The sequence below is a fragment of the Daphnia pulicaria genome, chromosome 1 (assembly GCF_021234035.1).
Source record: "Daphnia pulicaria isolate SC F1-1A chromosome 1, SC_F0-13Bv2, whole genome shotgun sequence".
NCBI classification, from domain to species: Eukaryota; Metazoa; Arthropoda; class Branchiopoda; order Diplostraca; family Daphniidae; genus Daphnia; species Daphnia pulicaria.
In genome coordinates, this window is record NC_060913.1 from 25934136 (window position 1) to 25953661 (window position 19526).

A 19526-nucleotide genomic window follows, 5' to 3' on the forward strand; every position below is an offset into this window, starting at 1 on the left:
TCAATCAACACGTCCATAACCGGATATGAGGTCGTCCTAGTGGGCGTACAAAGTGCACTTGATTTATGATATCCATCATCACCGCAACAAGAGAGAGGCCCATCACTTATAACCCTGCGCCATTTTCCAATCACCTATTATATTTTATGCCGATATGAATATTACATCACTCGCTGAGTGCTGATTCCAAGAACTGGTGTCTATATATATCTACGACGACGACGAAGAAGAGAGAGAGCTAATAGAAATGTTCTTTCAAGTGGCAGGTGATGACATTGCCGCTTTCCGGTAAATGCATTTGCACCCTCCTTTTATTTCTGTCCTATTCATATAGCGCAGAGCACAAGTGAGCAGCCTTGAAGAGAGTACATCAAGGAAGGCAGCCTGCTGCCAATGTCGTTTCACGTGAACTGCATGATGAACGAGAGAGAGAGAGGAGGCACTCTAAAAAAAAGCCGAGGCCGACTGTAGTCTATCAAACGAGCTGTTGCGTAGGAGAGAGCGGAAGACACCGTAACTCACTCTTATTTCCGGAGAATTCTTGAAAATGTTCTCGGAAAAATAGGAAAATAGGAGAAAGGGGAACAAAAAAATAAAACGCTGCGGCTGAAAAATTGAGATGGAACAGATTCGTCTGTACTGCGTGAAAAATCGCGCGAGGTACAGTTGAGAGCACGTCTGTATGTATAACTCTCTCTACGGAGCCGCGCTTTAGAATATATGCGCATGCATTATTTCAGTTGATAGCCCCCCAAAAGGAACAGCCGTTACATATAGACTTTGTATAACCCATGACTGGTTGCGGCTTGGCATCGACTAAGTATTGTTTGAATAAATCGCAACATATTCATGGAAGGTTGTGAATGACTTTTAAAGATGCAGTTTAGAAAGAAAAGCCTTGACGCGGTAATGCACGGCACTCTAACACTACCACCACACCAAAAAGATATATATCTTAGCCATTCTCCTTTATAGGTACATGTATCAAAAGATGCAAAGTGCGCTACACTTTATATGTAACCTTTGATCGTGGTAATGGATGGCTTGAGCTTTTTGGGTCTATATAGTTATTGGCTTCCTTCCTTCCGTGAGAGTTTCTTGTTTAAATCTCAATACACGGCAGATTGTTAAGAAACCACAAACTTTTGACGTGGTTTTAAACTTAACTTTTGCCCATTATTTTTAAAATTTTCTTCTTATATATGGTTAGTCGATGGCGTGCCGTGCCTTATACCTGTTTTGTCAATGCCAAACTCATTCGAGGGGCCCTGCTCAACGACATCAAGGCCATCAGTCGCTCACTTCGCCGCACGTCATTTTGTCAACGCAAACTTCTTTTTCCCCCTTTGTAAAATTTGATTAGACACCGTCAAAATTTTTTAAAGAGCCGTCTTTGACGACAGTTATTAAAAGGGAAGCCTTTATAGTACCTCGACTTTTTGGCGCAGTTATTTGAATTTAAGCGCCAAACTTAAAAATAATTAAACTGCGTAGTAGCATCAGCAAAAAAACCTTGAAAAGAAGTTTAATTAAATTTGTTATATTCTTTATCCAAACTGACGAGACTTATGACACAAAAATGTTCAACAGACTTTTTTAAAAAAAGGAAGAAAAAGAAATTCATCAAAACTTAGGGTAAAAAAAAAATTCAAAATGGCAAAAATTCAAAAAATCAATAACACCAAAGGCCGTCGTTATTGACGCATTCACGAATGCAAATGGCATAGGGCCGGACGTCCTTTTCGCTGGACGAGATCCAATATTCACCTCCGCGAGTCTCAGAGCGGCTGATTTTCATCAAACTCTCGGGGTTGATGCGATTCTGGATGACCAACTTGTAGGTGCGCCCGTTGTAAGTTCCGCATTCGGCGAATTTCAGAGCGCACTCAATGTCCGGCGTCGAGTAGATGCCGTACCCGTGTTTGGATCGTTTGCACTTGGCCAGATCGAATCCTTGGCGGGCGATGGATAGTCCGTTGTGGTAGGAAGTTCCGTGGTAACTTACCGGCCACTCCCCATCGACCGATGAGAAAGGATCGGGCCGTTTGCCCTGATTCACTTCCACATTCAAGGCCAGCCGGATCCATCCGCACGGGCGAATGTAGATGACTCCGCCCCGGTAGAAATTGAATCCTTGATCGCAGATGCAGCTGAAATCGTGGTGGTAGCGCTCGTCAAACAAATCAGGAGCCAAATGGATACTCCGGCAGTCGACGACGCCGGATGAGGATGATGGTCCACCGCCTCTCAGCCGGAGTAAAAGTTGCAAAGTGCTTTCCTGGCCGATGCCGTAGTCTTGCAAAGTTTCACCGCTTATTCCGTCATCCGGCAATGGCTTTCCGGAGTAAATCAGGCGCTGCTGCTCCGGCGGAATATCTTCTTTGTAAAAAATCCGCTCCTTTAATTGCCGGATGGTCGCCGTCGGCTGGATATTGATCGCGATGATTCTGCCCGTCGTCGACCAAGACTTGACAAAGATTTGAATTTCCCGCGAAGTTTTGAAAGTCCCGACCGGATTTTTCGAATGGTCGAGGCTCTCACGGTCACGTTGGTGGTAACAGCCTTTCATCAAGAGTCGGTGAAGGTCTTTGACGTCGATGCTGTTGGAATGAGGGGGGTCGCTATCATTAACGACACGATTAGGATAGGACATGGTGTCAAGGACGGCACTTAAAATCCCGAGACAAATTTCCTTGTCCATCCAATTCCGGCGACTGTAGAGCATTTGGTTGCTGGAATTCCGGCGACTGTAAAGAGCTGGATTGTCCATTTTCTCTCTTCAGAAGAAGGGGGCCGGCTGCACTTGACAGCGACTTGACAGTTTTCCAACTATAACGAGCCTATAATTTCTGAAATTAATTAATGACGTCTCATTTAAAACTTATGAAATGCAATTGACTTACTTGAAGGCGAGTTCATAACCAAGAAGTAGAAAACACAACAGTCAAATTGGCTTCGATGACGTCGTATTATCGTCTGCAAATGTGTTGAAAACATTTTTGTGTCAAGTTTCGATAAAGGTAACTTCCTGGAACCAAAATCAATGCATACGTACTTTTTTAAAGGTCAAACAAGTTGGATGTTGTTCTCTCGTCTGTAAGGAAAACAAAATAAGTTCAGGCAAATGTCAGCCAAACAATGCACAGTCGTAATCGTGAAATGAAATCCAATCTTTTACAACAACAATGGCCTCGAAACACCAACAAAGGTAACAAAAAAAAACAGATCTTTAAAGGTAACAAGGCCGTCACTCACGATATTTGTTGAAAGTAATCAATCTCGTTGTTTTTTGGCCGTTATTTGACGTTTGATATTCACACATTTAACGAGCTGCTTGTCGATTACCTGCACAAACGTGTTCGGACGTGTTTCAGCACTAAAATCAAATGGAGAACTAATTCGTTTTTGCCACATTTCAAATAAAAATTTGTTGACCCTACCCTTTTGTTTTTCTTAGTAACCCTAACTCCAACTTACTGTAGCTATCCCCACCCCTTTTTAAAGAGACAAAATGGTTTCCGCTCTGGGCGACAATTGACTACCTTGGAGTCAGCTTTACAGTTATGTCAGGCGCGCAGGTGAATTCTCGCTGTGATTGACGCTACTGTTGCAATTTTGTGATTGTTGACTGTGAACGATAACAATCTTATCCTAATGTCTAAGTGAATACATTTTTTTATTAAAACAATCGTAATAGTATGGCATTAACACGGGTTGAAAACCTGCATCATCGCAACCTCAATAGTTCCTGCAATTCCCTTTAAACACTGTATAATTTTTATTATTTGAGGAAGTTGTGATATAATCAGTATAATAATGATTGTTAATAGCCCTATCTCCTCTTAAAAATTGTTGGATGCGGGCCATGCAACTTGATTTAAGAGATAGTTTAAGCTCTTAATTAACATTTAGTATCTGATTAATCATTGTGTTGACAAAAAGAAAAGTTCTATATTTAATATCAAATCTCATATAATTGTGGTTGTTCAGTGTGCGGCCTACACATGTACATTAATTACGGTCACAATTCATAGTATGCGAACATTATGATGCACCTTATAACGCCAGTCTGGTGGCTGTTCAACTCACACTTTGAAATTTTTATGAAGCGACGCGTGAATCCATTGTAAGATATTTTTACTCGAAAAAGAACAATGGCTGCATGAAATAAAAAATTTCTGTCAGCTTGTACACCTGCATCTTCTGCTCCCCGTCTGTTAGCCGGCGATATTTCAAGTCAATCGCGGTCATTAAGAAATTGATCATTATTTCAGCTGGCATATCGAGTAATATTACATGTGAACTTGATTAATCAGGTCCCAGACAGTGTGTAGAAGGGATATTTCCTGCACGATAACAATAATTGCAAGTTAATTTACACCGTTTCAATTTACTATTTCGTAGATGCTGATGAGGCATGACTAGAATATTTATTCATTATTAATTTTGATTTTTAATGTGACGACATAGTGGCTGTCTGATGTGTAGGTCGGACATATAATTTGTCGATATGTTGCGTGTTCGGTCCAGACGAACACTGTCAGAGACCAATACCTCCACCCATTACCATCATCTCAATTCAAGCAAAGAAAAATATCTCATTTAACCAAAAGTACTTGTAAAAACAGCTGCTGAATGTGCGGCTTGCTCATTCAAATTAATTATTGACACGATTAATAATCCGAGAATATTTTGTTGCAGTACTAGACCTTAGACTAATAGATGTGCAGTTCACACTTTGAAATTTTTATAAAGCAACGCGTGAATTTAATGTGAAGTAATTCTCTCGAAAAAGAACAAAGGTTGCATGACATGCAAAATTTCTGTAAGAGTTTAAACCTGCTTCATCTGCACACCGTCCGAGAGCCGGCGATATTTCAAGTTAATCGCGGTCATTAAGATCTGGATCACTATTTCGGCTGTCATATCGAGTAATATAATCTGTGAACATGATGAATCAATTCACAGTCATTGTGTAGAAGAGATATATCTTACATAATACAAATAAATGCAAGTAAATTGACACCGTATCAACTTGCTATTTCGTACATGCTGATGGGGCATGATTATAGTACTTATTCATTTCTGTTTTATGTTTCAATTAAGTCGATGGTAACTATCGGTTAGTATAGATATCGATGGGTTCCTTAGAGGGATACGATTCGATATCATGGGTCTGAAAGTCAGTGTGATGCTACAACAGACTTCATTTCAGACTTTTAACCTGGCTGTTATCAACATCAAGACAATTAAAAGAAAAAATATGCCATTTATTTACTAACACTCGTCAAAATATAGATACTGAAAGTGCGGCCTGCTCACACATATTATTTGTGGATACGATTAATAAACTGAGAATATTATGATGCAATACGGGACCTAAGACTAATAAATGTTCAGTTCACACTTTGAAATTTTTATAAAGCGACGCGTGAATTTAATGTGAAGTTTTCCTCTCGATAAAGAACATAGGTTGCATAAAATACAAAGTTCCTGCAAGAAATGACACATGCATCCTCTGCTCCCCGTGTGAGCCGTGCTATTTCAATTTAATCGCGGTGATTGAGATCTGGATCACTATTTTAGCTTTCATATCGAGTTATATAATCTGTGAACATGATGAATCAATTCACAGTCAGTGTGTAGAAGTGATTATTTCTACCCAGTACGAATAAACTCAAGTAAAATTTAAACCGAATCAATTGCTATTTCGTTTACGCAGATAGGAAATGATTACCCTATATTAGATCATTTCTCATCATCATTCATCTAAGCATTGCACTATGCGGCGCTCATGCGCGCACGCGCAGTCGCGCGTAAATTACTTCCTCGACTCTCACGTATGAGATTAGAACGTTTCTAGAATTCATTCGGCTAATAATAATTTGATTATAAATAGAAAGCGTAATATACCGCATCTGAGGCGCAGTGGGTTATACAACGCCATATCTTTTGATCACCACCGGAAACCGGAAGGAATCCGTTTTAAATTTGAGCTTTACGAAATTGTTAATATTCACTTGCCAAGAGAGAAGACTGACAATAGATTAGCAATATAACCAGAAAAGAAGTAAAACGGCAAATAATATCCGAACGCAGCTTCCACATTAATTGCCCGCCAATAAGCGTTTGTTGCGCGTGCCACGCACATAAACACAGACAGCAGTATACATGTAACATTTCTCAAAATTCCATTCCGCATGGCTTCGGTCGTTTCGACAACAGCACCACAACTACTAGGATTTCAATCTTGATTTCTTTTTCCGTTAGGATTTTAGACACTTAAGTTGCGATATGCCCCCCTCGCTCGTATTTAATTCTGCCTCACCGTTCAGACTATGGAAACATTGGTGACATAAATGTTTTCTTCTTTTTATTAAGAAATGTCGCCTTTTATAAGACCTCGTATAAGACTGGGATGTAATTAAAATCGTTGCCGACTTCGGACTTGAAGGTTAGCGCCTTAAATCTTTAGTAATGCCCGTAATGCCTGTAATGCGGTTATAAAATTATATTCGATGTTATCCTCCGTAAGCTTTTAATATCCATCCATCGGCCTAGTCTTTCATATCTCGCCTAAAGAATTCCCCCGGCAATATATTAGGGCGACTTATAAAATGACGGATATAATCCATTCGTACTCTGCAACCATCTTGCGTAACAGTAACCGTTTAAATAGGGTGAAAATAGATAATTTGGATAATGAACTAAGTCGAGCCTTCACCAAGGTGTTGATCTAATTTTCATATTGATGGCTATCCAATTTATAACCTCAAGATATGGCAGTCACTAGCCGTTATAGAATGTCACCTTACCTTGCGAGAATTTACTATACATAAAAAATGATATTTTGAATTAAACTTTGAGATCCATCAGCTTAAACCACTGGACGATGGTTATACAGCCGACGCTTCTAAATCGTTATCTAAAGATGTGTATACATCTTAAGATTAACGTGTGATGAGCAAGCATGGATTGAACGTACACAAACTGGAATTAATTCCAGAATTTTAACCGTTACCCAATGCAGACAGACATAGTGAAACCGATTATCTTATATCCAGTAACCCATCTTAGCGGCAGAATTGATTGCTAGACTCCATACATAATTGTATAGATTAAGTCCTCTTTTCTGCAGCTCATGAATAAATTGTGTTATCAGTGCAAAAGCCATATTATGGGATGGGACCGATGCGAAACGGAGTGTTACTGGGTTTAATATTGCACTCCATCTTACACACGCACATCTAATTAATAAAAGTCACCAAGAACTTAGCACTCAGAGCAACAAGAAAAATATTTCAAGTCGATAAAGCAACAAGACTTCTTCCGTCCGGGCCGGGATTTCCAAAGTAAATAGGGAACGCTGTCCATAGACAGAACGGCGGGACTAAATTAGGGAATAACAGTAGGCTACTAGGACATGTCCATCTGTAACGAACGACTAATAAAGTAACGCGATGGATTATATATGGGCTCAGGATTTGTGCTGCAGGCAGTTAACACTCACGCCCAAGTCCCAGCAGCAGCAGCTACGACGATGATAGATCTTTTCGAGTATATAAAATATTGCCGACTAGGCTAGTAGAGGCTATAGTTTCAGGTCTAGTCTTTGATAAAAACGAAAGGCTTTCACCAGGCAAAAAAAAGATATAAATCCAGTCATCAAAGGCGGGATAGACAAGTGGGGTTGACATCACAAAAAAACAAGTGTTATACTAGAATGCAAAGCACAGCTTTTGTTGAGTGGCTGCCTAGGCGTCGGCAGCATTGATCAAAGTACGTGCGACAGCGCCTCTTCGCTGGGATAACGTGTGAATGTGCAGAGTAGCGTGAATAGAAACAAAAAAATGTACGAGGCTGGAGTGTGACAAATTAAAAGTATGGAGCGACGTCAGATTTGTTTACATGAGACAATTTGCAACAGGGCGGAATCCTGAAAAAAAAAGAGAAAAATGTCAACAAGTTGATATGAATTCCCATTTTTTCTTTCGGCTCGTTACGTTTTGAACGCGATAACTTATTAGTGACGTGAAAGTGTAAACAGCTGCTGTGGTGGTGAATGCGCTCATCAACTTGTACAAGTTATGGTGGGGGGTATGTTGTAATGACAGCTCGGCAGTGTCGTCTTGTTTTCTCGTGGAATTTCATTTTCATGGAGACAATCGATAAAGTAAGAAATTTACGTGTGTTGTTCAATTTCCTGTCGGTGTGCAGTTGTACAGTAGTAAGTTCCAAGTACAGTTCCGGTGAATTCTATACCCAAATTGTTACGTTAATTTTCCGCTCTTTTTGAATTCGAATTTGTGTCGTTTAAAATTAAAAAAAAAAAAAACCGCGATATAGCTACGTGACAGTTCCCAGTGACTTTTCGTTGGAATTGTGTGACATCTCATCATTATTCATCCCGGATTCTCGAAAACGAAACTTTTTCTTTGTACGCCTTAAAAATTTAAATATCTGAAACAGAAACATTTTTGTAGCTTTTTAATTTCCACCAGAGAAATTAGTCTGAATGCGACGTTGTATCTGTTGTTTTTTTTTGTTTTTTTGTTTGTTTTTATAATGCATTTCCGCATTCCGAATGATTCTCGCGAAAATTCATTATTCATTACAAATTAAATTATTTATTTTTTAAAATATAAGCATTTACGTACATAGGAGTTCGTATATCGTGATTCCGTGATTCGGGAATTCGTGACAGAAATAATTCAGTCGGCTCTGATTATTCAGTACCGTTCAGTATCAAGGATCAAGATAACGGGAATCCGGCAACGTTCAGATCCTAATAAAGTAAACAAGTTGGATTTATGCAGCAGAGCAGACGGTTCCCGCCGAATGGGTGTCTGTGGGCCTCGTACCAAACGAGTTTCTCATTGCAGGTGCGAAGGTTATCTCTAGTACTAATTTCCATTGTGCCACAAATTACAGCAGCATTTTTTGCTCTCCATTTTGCATTCCAGATTGTGCCATCAATGTCTGTCAGCAGAGAAGAAGAAGCATCTCAGGCAGGCAGGGCATACAGTTGCAGGTAATATTGATTTATTTTCTTGTATAACAGTCTCTCGGGACCGGCGTGGTTGCCTGGCCAGTCAGCCCTAGCTATAAAGAACTGAAAGTTTTCATAAAATCTGTTGAGGTCACAAAGAAGCTGAAAACTTTCCCTTTCCAGTGAATATGAAAGTTTGCACGATAGTTGGATTCATCTTTATCACTGTGTCTGTTAGTCTACATTCTCTCTCTTGCAGCGAGAAACTCCCATCTTGATTTTCATTCCTTTGTTTAATTGCTGGTCCCCTTTTTTGTCTATACTCCCAATCTCACTTGGTGGACGCAACGTTCGACTCAATCTAATTGCTTTTTGGCCGCCCCCCTCTGTTTTCGTTCCCCCCGGGATTATGCTGCAGTCTTCGGGCCTGTCGATAACTGGAACTTATTTCTTTCGGTCGTGCTGGGAATTCCCACCTTGCCATTCCCTAGCTGTGTATTTCGTGATAATGGAGAAGACTTTTGGGCATCTGCTGTTGTGCAAACTAAAAACCCACAAGACAGCCAACAAAACACTAACGCTAACGATCCATTCCATCCAATGGGACAACCAATAGCAATCTAATTTCATTTGGCTGCTCCGCCAAATGAATTTTTTTATGTTGTATTTGCCCATCAACAGACGGTTGCACAACTAGTAAGCATTTCAATTTCTCTGAGTGATTCTTCGTCACGGTTGCGTGTGCATAACAAAACGACTTTCAATAGTACATGGGCCATTCAGTTGTCGTCCTGTCAGTCATGTAACACGGAATTGAATTCAACTCTTCAAGCCAGCGGCAGAAACCAGAAACCGTCATTTTTATTTTCTTTCTATCTCTATAACGTTGCGTCACACAATGAAGGTCGTGGCCATAAAACTCGTATATCTATAGTAGTCCGGTTCTACATTTTTTATCCGCAGTTGGAAATCGTTGTCTGTGCCCTTGAGATCTCTGTGTGGGAGGGCAGCCAAAATTGTAAACGTAAATATTCCGCTTGATTTCTTTCCATCTTTTTTAGGATTCAGTTGGCAGCCGACACGGCTCGATAAAGGACTGCTGGCGCTTTCAATTTGATGCAATTGACATTTGAAAAATTGGCCAAGAATATTATGGAACAGTGCAGCGACTACTACTACAACCCCTGAAGCTTATTGATTGCGATTGATTGGCCAGCCATGTAAATGACAGACACTAAGGAAACGACACAAACGCAGCGCATAGGGACAGTGCACACTGGTGATAACAACGCGAGCAGAGTTAAAGAAAGGTCGGCGAACGTCAAAACATTTCCTCAAACTTTAGGCAAATCAGCCGCGCCGGATTGGAGTCGGAACTCGTTAACTTTTGGAAAATCAGGTAAATGTACCATTCCTAAGACTCAATATTTGAAGAATTCCCAACCCAAACTTTTGGCCAAATGAAACGCCGCATGGTTTCGATGGAAGAAGTAGAAGGAGAAGGGAAGTTGAGTTAAATAAGTTTTGGACGCAGCCAGGGATTTTCAGCTATTGACTTCACCGAAATTCTCCGTCCGGAAGGATTCCTGACATCTTTATTCATTATTTTTTAACGCCGTCGTGCTATGTAGGCTACAAAATATTAGCGCCGAGAAAATCTGAGAATTCGACTTAATTAGGAAGAACAGCCGATGCTAACCGGTGTGTGTGTGTGTGTGAGGGAATGCCAATATCTAGACGAGCTAGAATCCTGCTGATATTTTCTAAAAAAAAATCAATCAATTGGTAGAGTCTCCAGGAGGATCCCACGTTTTGCATTAGAAATCCCTTTTCCGTCTAACGTGATTGAAACGTCTTCCATAGCAAATTCCATGCCGTGACTCTGCTTCCGTGCGTTCGCTTCCGTCTTCATCAATCCTTCCCTTACATACTATAATGCCTTTCCTATTTACTTAGCCTGGCCTGCTCTGTAGCTCTCTGTCGGACCCTAGCCCCAGGTGGAATCGGATTCTCGGGCAATCTTGTAATGAGCACGTTGTGCGCCTTACTGTAATACGTAATCCACACGGCTGGTGCACACAGACACGGGCGTTATTGTTTCCGAACGACAGACGGAAATCAAAGCTGGCGTGGATTATTTACCTTATGTATTTTAGCATCCAGCTTCCGTCCCTTCTATATTTTCCTTGCGGATCTTAAGACCGTCCTAATTGATTGAAATGGGCAGCCCTGGGCTCCTGATTTTCCTAATAAGCGTATCAGGCAACGGGGGGAAATCTATTCCACTATTCCAAGAATAATCAGCTCTACTTTTCTCAATCTCAGAAAGATAGGAATAACTTCCAAGAGAAATGGCCATTGAAGACTTTGATGACATTCTCCCCCACATTGGCAGTTTCGGTCCGTTCCAGAAGAGGATCCTCCTGCTGTCTCTACCAGTCAACTATTTCCTGGCCGTCGTCTACATGGCTCAGATTTACCAGACTCTGGTGAGACTCTTGTAATATCTATCACGTTATTTGATCCAGTTGGTAGATCCTACACAGGATCTTTATTATTTATCTGCTAGCGTTGAGAACTTGCAACTGATAACGTAATCCCAGTGGTAACGTCTAGAGTTAGTTTTGATTTTGGTATTTTTTTATTTTTAAACTTTTCCGCCAACTTTTCGCCCATCTCCAACATGTTAACATTTTCCCCCTTTTTTTGTCTAACGCAACTTTTTAACTTCTCCTCTTGTTCCTGAATAGTTTGCCCTCCCCATGTCGATAACTTTTTTGTTCTTTCTTTTCTTTATTTGGTTTGTTATCTGCTGGTCGATGGTGAATTCTGGCACGTGGGGGCTGTTATATTCCGCGTCATTAGACGCCGGAGCACTGGTGTTCCGTACCTGAACTGAGCCACCTGGAGCCGTCGGAGCGTCGCAATTTGTCTATTCCGCTGGAGACGCGTGACGGTGAGCTGGTCTACAGCCGATGTCGCATGTTTGATGTCAACTTCACTCAAGTAGGCCATGACAAAATCAACAACCCCATAACGATCCTTCCTCCTTTTTTATCTCATCCGCAAAGTTTGTTTTTTTTCTTCCGGATAGTAGCAAATATCGATTGTTAGACATTTTTTCAGCCGCTTATTATTTACTCTATTCATGGGAGGAGCATAACTTACCATCACGCAATATGTAAAGCGCCCAATTTCACTTGCACATATGCAGGATCTATCCGTTGTGTTTTGTTGCTTTTGTTGGCGCGTCAAGTTATTCATTGGCGTTGTGTTTCCCCAATGTTTCCTGGAAAAGAAATCGGCATTGAATGTTAATAGTAGTGCGGCTGCATATCCTTTTGTAGCTCGAGTCTACTAGATGCGCCATCTTTTTAATGTCGACATTTTATTTGATGCTGTGGCAGATTTTTATAATATTTCATTCGTTGCGATTTTGTATAGGAGGGAGCGACGGTGGACGTGACACAAGGACGTAATTTGTCCTGGCCAACCAAGCCGTGCTCGGCCGTCGACGGATGGGATTACGACTTGAGTGGCGGAATGTACCACACCATCGTCTCCGAGGTACACTTGCCAATTAAATTTGTTTTTCTTTGAGCAAAATTCATTAAATCCACTCGCCAATGTTTTCAAAGGAAAACCTAAAATACTGAAGGAATAACGAAACTCTAGACTTGATTTTATATCTTTGACTGTCCGGATTGAATGCAATTGGGTACAATCTTTCATTAGGCCAGAGTACTGTAATATTAAGACGTAACCGACCATTTCCTAATCAAGCATCAATGTCCGTCGTCCGCTTTATTAATCAAAAATTCCCTTTTCATTCTGTCCTTCAATCTCTTCAAAGAATTTTCAGTTTCAATGGGCCTCCCCGTTTCCTTTTGTGTCTGGTTTTTTTCTCCTTTAACAAATTGAAAACTGAACGCAGCAGCCCATTGATTTATTTATTTGCCCAGCCGATGGATGGGAAAGGAGTGGATCCCAGTAACGTTAAATTTTAATTTCAATTTGTTTTATTTTCTTTTTTTCGGCAGAGTAATTGGGTTTGCGAAGACGATTGGCGAGCCAATTTCGCCCAGGCCATGTTCTTCGCCGGCGCCATCGTCGGCAGTCTCCTCTTTGGTCTATTGGCCGACTGGTATGGCCGGCTGCCCGTCCTGGTGCTGAGCAACGTGCTGGCCTGCGTAGCGGGCGTGGCCACGGGATTTTGCCGAGGATTCGTCGATTTCGTCGTCTGCCGCTTCCTCGTCGGAATGGCCTACGATCTCCATTACATGTAAGTCGTCGTGACTGATATTGATTACGTAATAAGCTCATTACGAATTTAATGTTGACATTCTCTCTCTCTCTCGGCAGGATGATGTACATAATCCGTAAGTAATTCACTCCCACCGCCATCGTTAAATCGGATGATGGACTGCCGGCCAGCATCCGACTCATGTCGTCTCTTGCGAAAAAACTGGGAAATATTGGCCAAGTAACTTTTGAGCTAATAGAGAAGTTGGACCCTGAGACTTGGGTCTTATACATACGGTAGGCGTATGAATGTGAAATTCGAGTTACGTAAATTATTGATAAATGACGTCGGTGCCTGGAGAGATGGAGATCCGTCCCATAAATAAATGAAGAAGCGAACTGGCGAATAAGCGGATCAAAAGATGAAAAGCCCGGGCTGTTTTGAAAAAGTAAAAAACTAGAAAGGGAGATTTCAAAAAACGAGCAGGAAAATCAAGGTGGTCCTTTTTGTACAGTGTGTATGGCATTTATAGTTGTGCAACTCGGCCAGATTCAACAATACCGAAGCGTATTCTAAGCGGGGAAAACTTTTTGCCTTTTTGGAAGGTATTTTCATTTGAGGACTTTGTGCTTTTGTTTATAGGAATGGCTAGCAATTAAACGCGTCGCCATAATTGGCTTGTTTTTGTTCCTCCCGTTTAAGAGCGTCCCCTATTTTGAGTGGAATTGTTTCCAGCAGCCGACACGATTCTTTTTCGTGAATTTGAATAGTTTGCGAAAAATGATTCAGTTTTGTCCATAAACCGTCGCCGCTTTTGTTAATTGTATTTTCAAGAGCTTTGGTTTTTTTATTCGCAAAAGCATTTGCGTTGCGTAGATCCTAGCTGTAATGTTTGGCTTAGACATTTCTATTCCGGCGCGTATCTAAAACAAGAGCTGCTTAATTGCGCTTCTCGCATTCATTTGCATATAGACTCGAGGGTATATATGAACAATGCCAACTACGTACACAAAGACCAGTCCGCTGTATTTGTGCTGCATACCATTATAGCTTGTTTGCAAAGTGCCGGAAATCTCGCAGTTCATTCATCGGATCAACTTAGATTTTGGCGCGGAAATGTTTCAAGTTTGAAATGTCCAAGTTGATGCTATTGGATATAGGGTCCAAAGGAGTTGTAGAGAGATCTGTGTAACGGCGTATTGAATTCAATCTCCTTATATCATTATGATATTCTATTTGACTCGATTATTCCCCGTATCTAGTTTTTAATCCCCCCAGGGCTCCACTATGGAGTGCTTGCTGCTGCTGTTGCCCGGCGAGGGCGGATAAGGAAGTCGGAAACAATCTCGGAAACTTTGAATAAGCTTCTCTCTAGCTGAGCCCTTTGGGGTTGCACATATAGTGTCGCTTCTTCTTCCCACTCATCCGATCCGCGGACTCGAGAGTCTGCATGTTTTCTATCGATCCGGTCGAAACTCTTCTCCGTCTCAAGACTTTTATTTTTTTTCCCCCTAAAGCGCACCTATCTACGAGTGCGGGATATGTGCGTCGAGTCGCTGGTCCGAAACACAATTGATCTAGTTAGATGCAGCGCCGGTGTATTTCTTGTTTTCTCCTCATGTGCCTGACTTTTTTCGTCTTAAAGTTCAAAGGATCCTGTGACTGTTGAAAAGAGAAGAAGAAAAGTTGACGGCCAATGGGTTTTTTTCCTTTCTCTAACATGTCGACTAGTGCGGAATAGAGTTGACGTTTGACTCGGCATCCTTATATCACAATTCACCGAATTTTTTTTTATCCAGCATTAAAGTTTCGGGTTCATCCAGTGAAATTCCGGCTCGCGTTATTCATTCGCTAATGCCATCATTAAAATAGAAATGAGAGATAGGGAAATGGCATTTTTTGAACTAGTTGAAATGTCATCGTAAATTTCGTTTTGTTCGGGGGAAGGGAGACAGTTAATTCGTTAATTGGGTAACCCACTGGGAATTTGTTTTAACCGGAATATAGGAGAGAGATTAATCTTTTCTGATCTCTAGAGAATGTCTGACTAACCGAGAAAGAAAGAAGGATCGATTTTTCCACCCTATCTTTCGTAGAGAAATTGCCACTATAGTCCGAGTGGGGTTCCAGCTCTTGTTGAATATAACTCTACCATTTTGTTCTTCCTCCTTTCTCTAGACAAGAGGCAAGATCTCTTATTGAGATTATTCCTCCTTCTAGAGCCTTTGCTGTTTGACGCAATTGTCTTCATTGTCGTATTCCTCGAGGGCTCCCGGAGCAGCAGCCCATTAGATGTTGAAGAGTTTTGTTTTAAATCGGATAGCATATGGCGGTTGGCTTCCATTTGATCTTTTGTTCTTTTGACTGCACAGTCCTCTTGACTCGCGTAGTCCGGATCAAGTTGGCTGTAGATAACGCCCGACAGCTTTTATTATTACGATGCGCATTCGAGTATGAAAGAAGATAAGATTTTTAATACCCCTTTTTCCGTTTTATTTCCAGTGATGGAGTACGTCAGCCCGGAGAAGAGGACGATAGTGGGCAACATTCCGTTGGCCGTCTTCTTGACGCTGGGCGCCGGAAGCCTTCCGTGGATCGCTTACGCCCTGGCGGATTGGCGTCTCTTTTCCATCGTCACATCGGCACCCATTGGTGCTATCGTCGTGGCTTGGTGGCTGGTGCCCGAATCCGCACGATGGCTCGTTCTCAAGGGGAAAACTGATAAGACGATGGAAACACTCCGCAAATGCGCCCGCATCAACAACAAGACGGTCGATCCATCCGTTTACGAGGAATTTCAAGTATTTATCACTTCCTATTACCATCTGCTTACTTATTCATTCCGGCGGAAGGCAGGCATTGTTTATTCCTCCCCTTTTTCCTTTGGGGGCTATTACAGGCGGCCACCAAGAGGACTTACCAGCTGGAAAAGGACAATCCCACCAATTGGATGGATCTCTTCCGCTCGTCGAAAATGCGCCAACGCTTTCTCATCATCACACTAACTTGGTCAGCCCTTTTTCACGTTTCTTTATTCATTTAATTTGACTGGGATCAACGTCACATTGACCGCACCCTTCTATTCCCGTCTGATACTTTTATGCGTTGACACTTTCGCCGTATGATTAACTTTCTTGACATTTTTGTGGGGCTTTTCTTTTTATTAAAAACGATCCTGCGTATTAAAAAAACACACAAAAGCCAAGGCTATATTCGGCTGATGCAATTGAGTTGAAAGCCTGTCGGAAATGAAAAAAGAAGATTAATTTTTGATCATGCGCTGGATAATGAAATTCTAATTTTTTGTTTTGCCCGCCCTATACCATTTATGCACCGTAGTAAAAACTTAATTGAAATTCATTTCATTTTCTCCTCTGACAGGATGGTGATTACGGTTGTTTATGACGGCTACGTCCGCTCTTTGGCCATTTTACCTTACAGCGTTTTCATCACCAACAGTGTGGCTGGAGCCCTGGAATTGCCGGCTGATCTGGTGCCGGTCGTCACGCTCGATCGACTGGGCAGAAGATGGACACTTATGATGGCCCTTGGCCTGGCCGGATTGGCCGGCATAGCCACCGGACTCGTTCCCCAGAGTAAGCAGCATCTACTCTCGAGTCTTCTTATTGCTGTTTGCCCGTTCATAAAAAACTGGGACCTGCAAACTGTCACGTCCACGTCTGACATTTCTTTTCTCTTGTTGTGTTATTTAGGTTCGGCCATGTTGATGACCCTGCTGGCCATGGCCAGCCGCTTCTTTATCACCATCGCCATGAACACGGGCCTCCAGTACACGGTCGAGCTCATTCCGACCCAGTTGCGCGGGCAAGGCACTGGCGTCGTCCACATCACTGGGCATGGCGCCACATTCTTCGCTCCCTTCATTCTCTATCTGGTACATTAAACATTGACTGGAGGACCACGCCGCCCTTGTATAATAATAACAATCCGCTATATACACTTTCGCTCGCCCGCCCAAACTCGACCGCCCGGCCCTGTCTTATAACTGTGCACATTGAATTGCCAAATGCCTCGGAGTTGGCACAGTTCGGCCGGCCGGCTCTTTTTAACTATTTACGACGTTCGCCATAGTGACGTCGAATCGAGTCTCGATTTATAGAAAAACATTGGGGTTCCTTGATGCGCTGGCCGTGAGCGGGGGGGAATTATCGATCGGCACACATCCTGGCCGTCTTAGATAGTGCTACAAGGAATGATGCCTTCGGTTATTGTCACTGTTTGAACCTCCGGCTCTTGTATGTTGCTGACTCTTTTTTACGAACGACTGACGAGTGTTTGGGTTAAATAATAATTTTATCTCTCCCCTTTTGATATCTCTCTGGTCGTATAATGTTATATAGAGCACCTACTACAAGACCCTGCCCTACATCGTCCTGGGAGCTCTGTCTGTTTTTGGTGGACTCGTCTGCCTTCTTCTACCCGAAACGGCCAACCAGAATCTGCCCGAGTCGGTGGCCGACGCCGAACATTTCGGAGCCGATCAATCCTTCTTCCAAATGCCCTGCCTCTCCAAGTGAGTCTGCGTTTGCCAAAACTAACGTTCATCCAATGACGAATATGTTACATGTTTCAATTACGACCATGTCCATTTGTCTGGCTGTCTATTTGGTCTGGATGACACGCCCAAGTCTGATGCGACAATCAAGTGGATATTTGTTGATGTTTGTTTAAGAACGAAGTTTCTTTGTATTTACCCGTAGGCGGAGGGAGCGTCAACAAAGATTGAACGACGTCGAGGACGTAGCTGTTGTCAAAAGAAGTTTGCCGTCGTTTGGTTCTGCTGCTGTGGGCGGTAGGATCGCCAGCCCCGCTCGTCAATACGTCAAGGACCTGTCAGATCCAATGTTTACGGGAATCGGGAGCGCCAAACTCGACCGACAACAACAACAGCAAACTGTTCCCCGTAGACAGGAGGAGCATCAACCGGCTGATGGATGGCAGAATGAAGCTTTCGCTACCGACGATATTTCTTGGGAAAAGCTTCAAACCACTCGATTGTGACTCCTCCTGTGATTCTTCTTCCAGATCCTGAAAGGAATCGTCTGGGATTTTTCTTCTTCTTCTTTCCTTTTTCCCTTTTTTCTTATTTAGAAAACGAAAAAAATTTAACGTCCACCATTTTCATCTCGACATCCATTTGTACTGCCAGTCCTTGCGGGATTGACGACCTCCGTGTTGATCCCGCCGCTGCATTTCCCCCCAAAAAAGTTGGACAGGCGCATATATAGAACCGACAAGGTTAAAATGGTTGCTGCAACGAGATTGTCCAAGTATAAAACGAATAATGATAGCACGAAATTGCTCACACCGTAACTGGCACGTAGTACATTCCCCAGTCACGTCTACTCACGCACAATAGGGACGATCCCTACACACACAGCACACACACCCTGGGTCTTCTTCTTTCCTTTTTATTTTCGAATGCCTATCCGAAAAGAATTCCGTATAGCCGCCTGTCGCCAAATTTAAAAAGTACAAAAGCGGAGCCATTATTGAAATTTGATTTGGAATAATGCCGAGCGTGCACGAGACTTTCTCTTTGGGATTGTTAGGGGGGGATCCTGCATAAAACGACCTTATAAGACACTGAACCTGCCGAGTGAAATGCAACTGTGACAACCGCCCCATATGAAATGTGTACATACGTATACGCACACTAACGTGCTCGAATAATTCGTTCAACTTGCGCGCTGTGTTGTATCGCTAGCAGCGCTCAGTCGATTTCAAATGTAATATTCACGCAGGGTTGACAAATTCTTGTTTACGGCATACGGCTGTCTGTTTTTCCTTTTTCTTGCTCATCATTTGTATAATCATCTTCCTTTCTTGACTATCTGATCGGTGACATAAGTGCAATATTCTTTTAAGACGCTCCCAGTCTTGTCTCAATTGTTAATGCAGTTATCTGCGATTGTGTGAAATCGTGTGGAACGAAACGAAATACGAGGTTGACAAATAAACTAAATAATGTGAATCTTTTTTTGTTGGGAAATATTTAAAAGACGTGGGATATCGATTCGCATTGCGGGGATTTCACGGGCGGAAAGGCTTTCGTGCTGGATACGTCAGAATCAGGTGAGATTGCGTGGGAAGGAATTAGAGGAATTCACTATTCGCTATAAAAATACAGATTTCTCCGTTTCTTAGTAAGCTTTAAATTAATGAGCTATGATGATCAATGTCAGCTGTATATAGAAAGTCAAATTGCTAGGAAATTGCGAGACCCCCAACAGTAGATTACTAGAAACGATGGATTGGCATCTACCAACTTGC

General features: G+C 42.1%; 4 protein-coding genes across 8 annotated transcripts in view; 1 reads left to right on the forward strand and 3 right to left on the reverse strand.

The window, feature by feature from the left end:
* Positions 1-19526, reverse strand: part of LOC124314010 — a 379219-nt gene that overhangs the window by 134550 nt on the left and 225143 nt on the right. The gene's annotated exons all lie outside the window — the stretch shown is intronic.
* LOC124320214 overlaps positions 1-19526 on the reverse strand; it is a 186511-nt gene that overhangs the window by 105243 nt on the left and 61742 nt on the right. The window lies entirely within an intron of this gene.
* LOC124320220 lies at positions 1673-3646 on the reverse strand. Its single transcript, XM_046782977.1, has 2 exons — positions 2904-3646; positions 1673-2840 (listed from the first exon to the last, which is right to left on the reverse strand). The coding sequence occupies exon 2, from the start codon at positions 2768-2770 to the stop codon at positions 1673-1675; it is 1098 nt and encodes a 365-aa protein (XP_046638933.1). The 5' UTR covers positions 2771-2840; positions 2904-3646.
* Positions 8855-19227, forward strand: LOC124314822 (solute carrier family 22 member 5-like). 5 transcript variants are annotated; one of them, XM_046780211.1, is made up of 14 exons: positions 8855-8882; positions 8964-9031; positions 10051-10388; positions 11315-11478; positions 11855-11995; positions 12434-12556; positions 13030-13271; positions 13352-13368; positions 15735-16033; positions 16132-16241; positions 16614-16828; positions 16946-17127; positions 17594-17766; positions 17954-19227. In XM_046780211.1, exons 4-14 carry the CDS (start codon positions 11341-11343, stop codon positions 18252-18254), a joined length of 1941 nt encoding a protein of 646 aa, XP_046636167.1. In that variant the 5' UTR covers positions 8855-8882; positions 8964-9031; positions 10051-10388; positions 11315-11340; the 3' UTR covers positions 18255-19227. The 5 variants fall into 5 exon arrangements, with proteins under 5 accessions (XP_046636167.1, XP_046636183.1, XP_046636191.1 ...); XM_046780227.1 differs by having other exon boundaries at positions 8872-8890; XM_046780235.1 differs by lacking the exon at positions 8855-8882 and having other exon boundaries at positions 8897-9031; positions 11319-11478.

What these genes read in the sequence shown, in the direction of transcription:
- LOC124320220 (XM_046782977.1), bottom strand. Translation starts at nt 2,770, where the DNA reads ATGGACAATCCAGCTCTTTACAGTCGCCGGAATTCCAGCAACCAAATG.
- LOC124314822 (XM_046780211.1), top strand. Translation starts at nt 11,341, where the DNA reads ATGGCCATTGAAGACTTTGATGACATTCTCCCCCACATTGGCAGTTTC. An exon ending in TTGATGTCAACTTCACTCAA is followed by an intron (nt 11,996 to 12,433) that starts GTAGGCCATGAC and finishes GATTTTGTATAG; the next exon opens with GAGGGAGCGACGGTGGACGT. An exon ending in ACCACACCATCGTCTCCGAG is followed by an intron (nt 12,557 to 13,029) that starts GTACACTTGCCA and finishes TTTTTTCGGCAG; the next exon opens with AGTAATTGGGTTTGCGAAGA.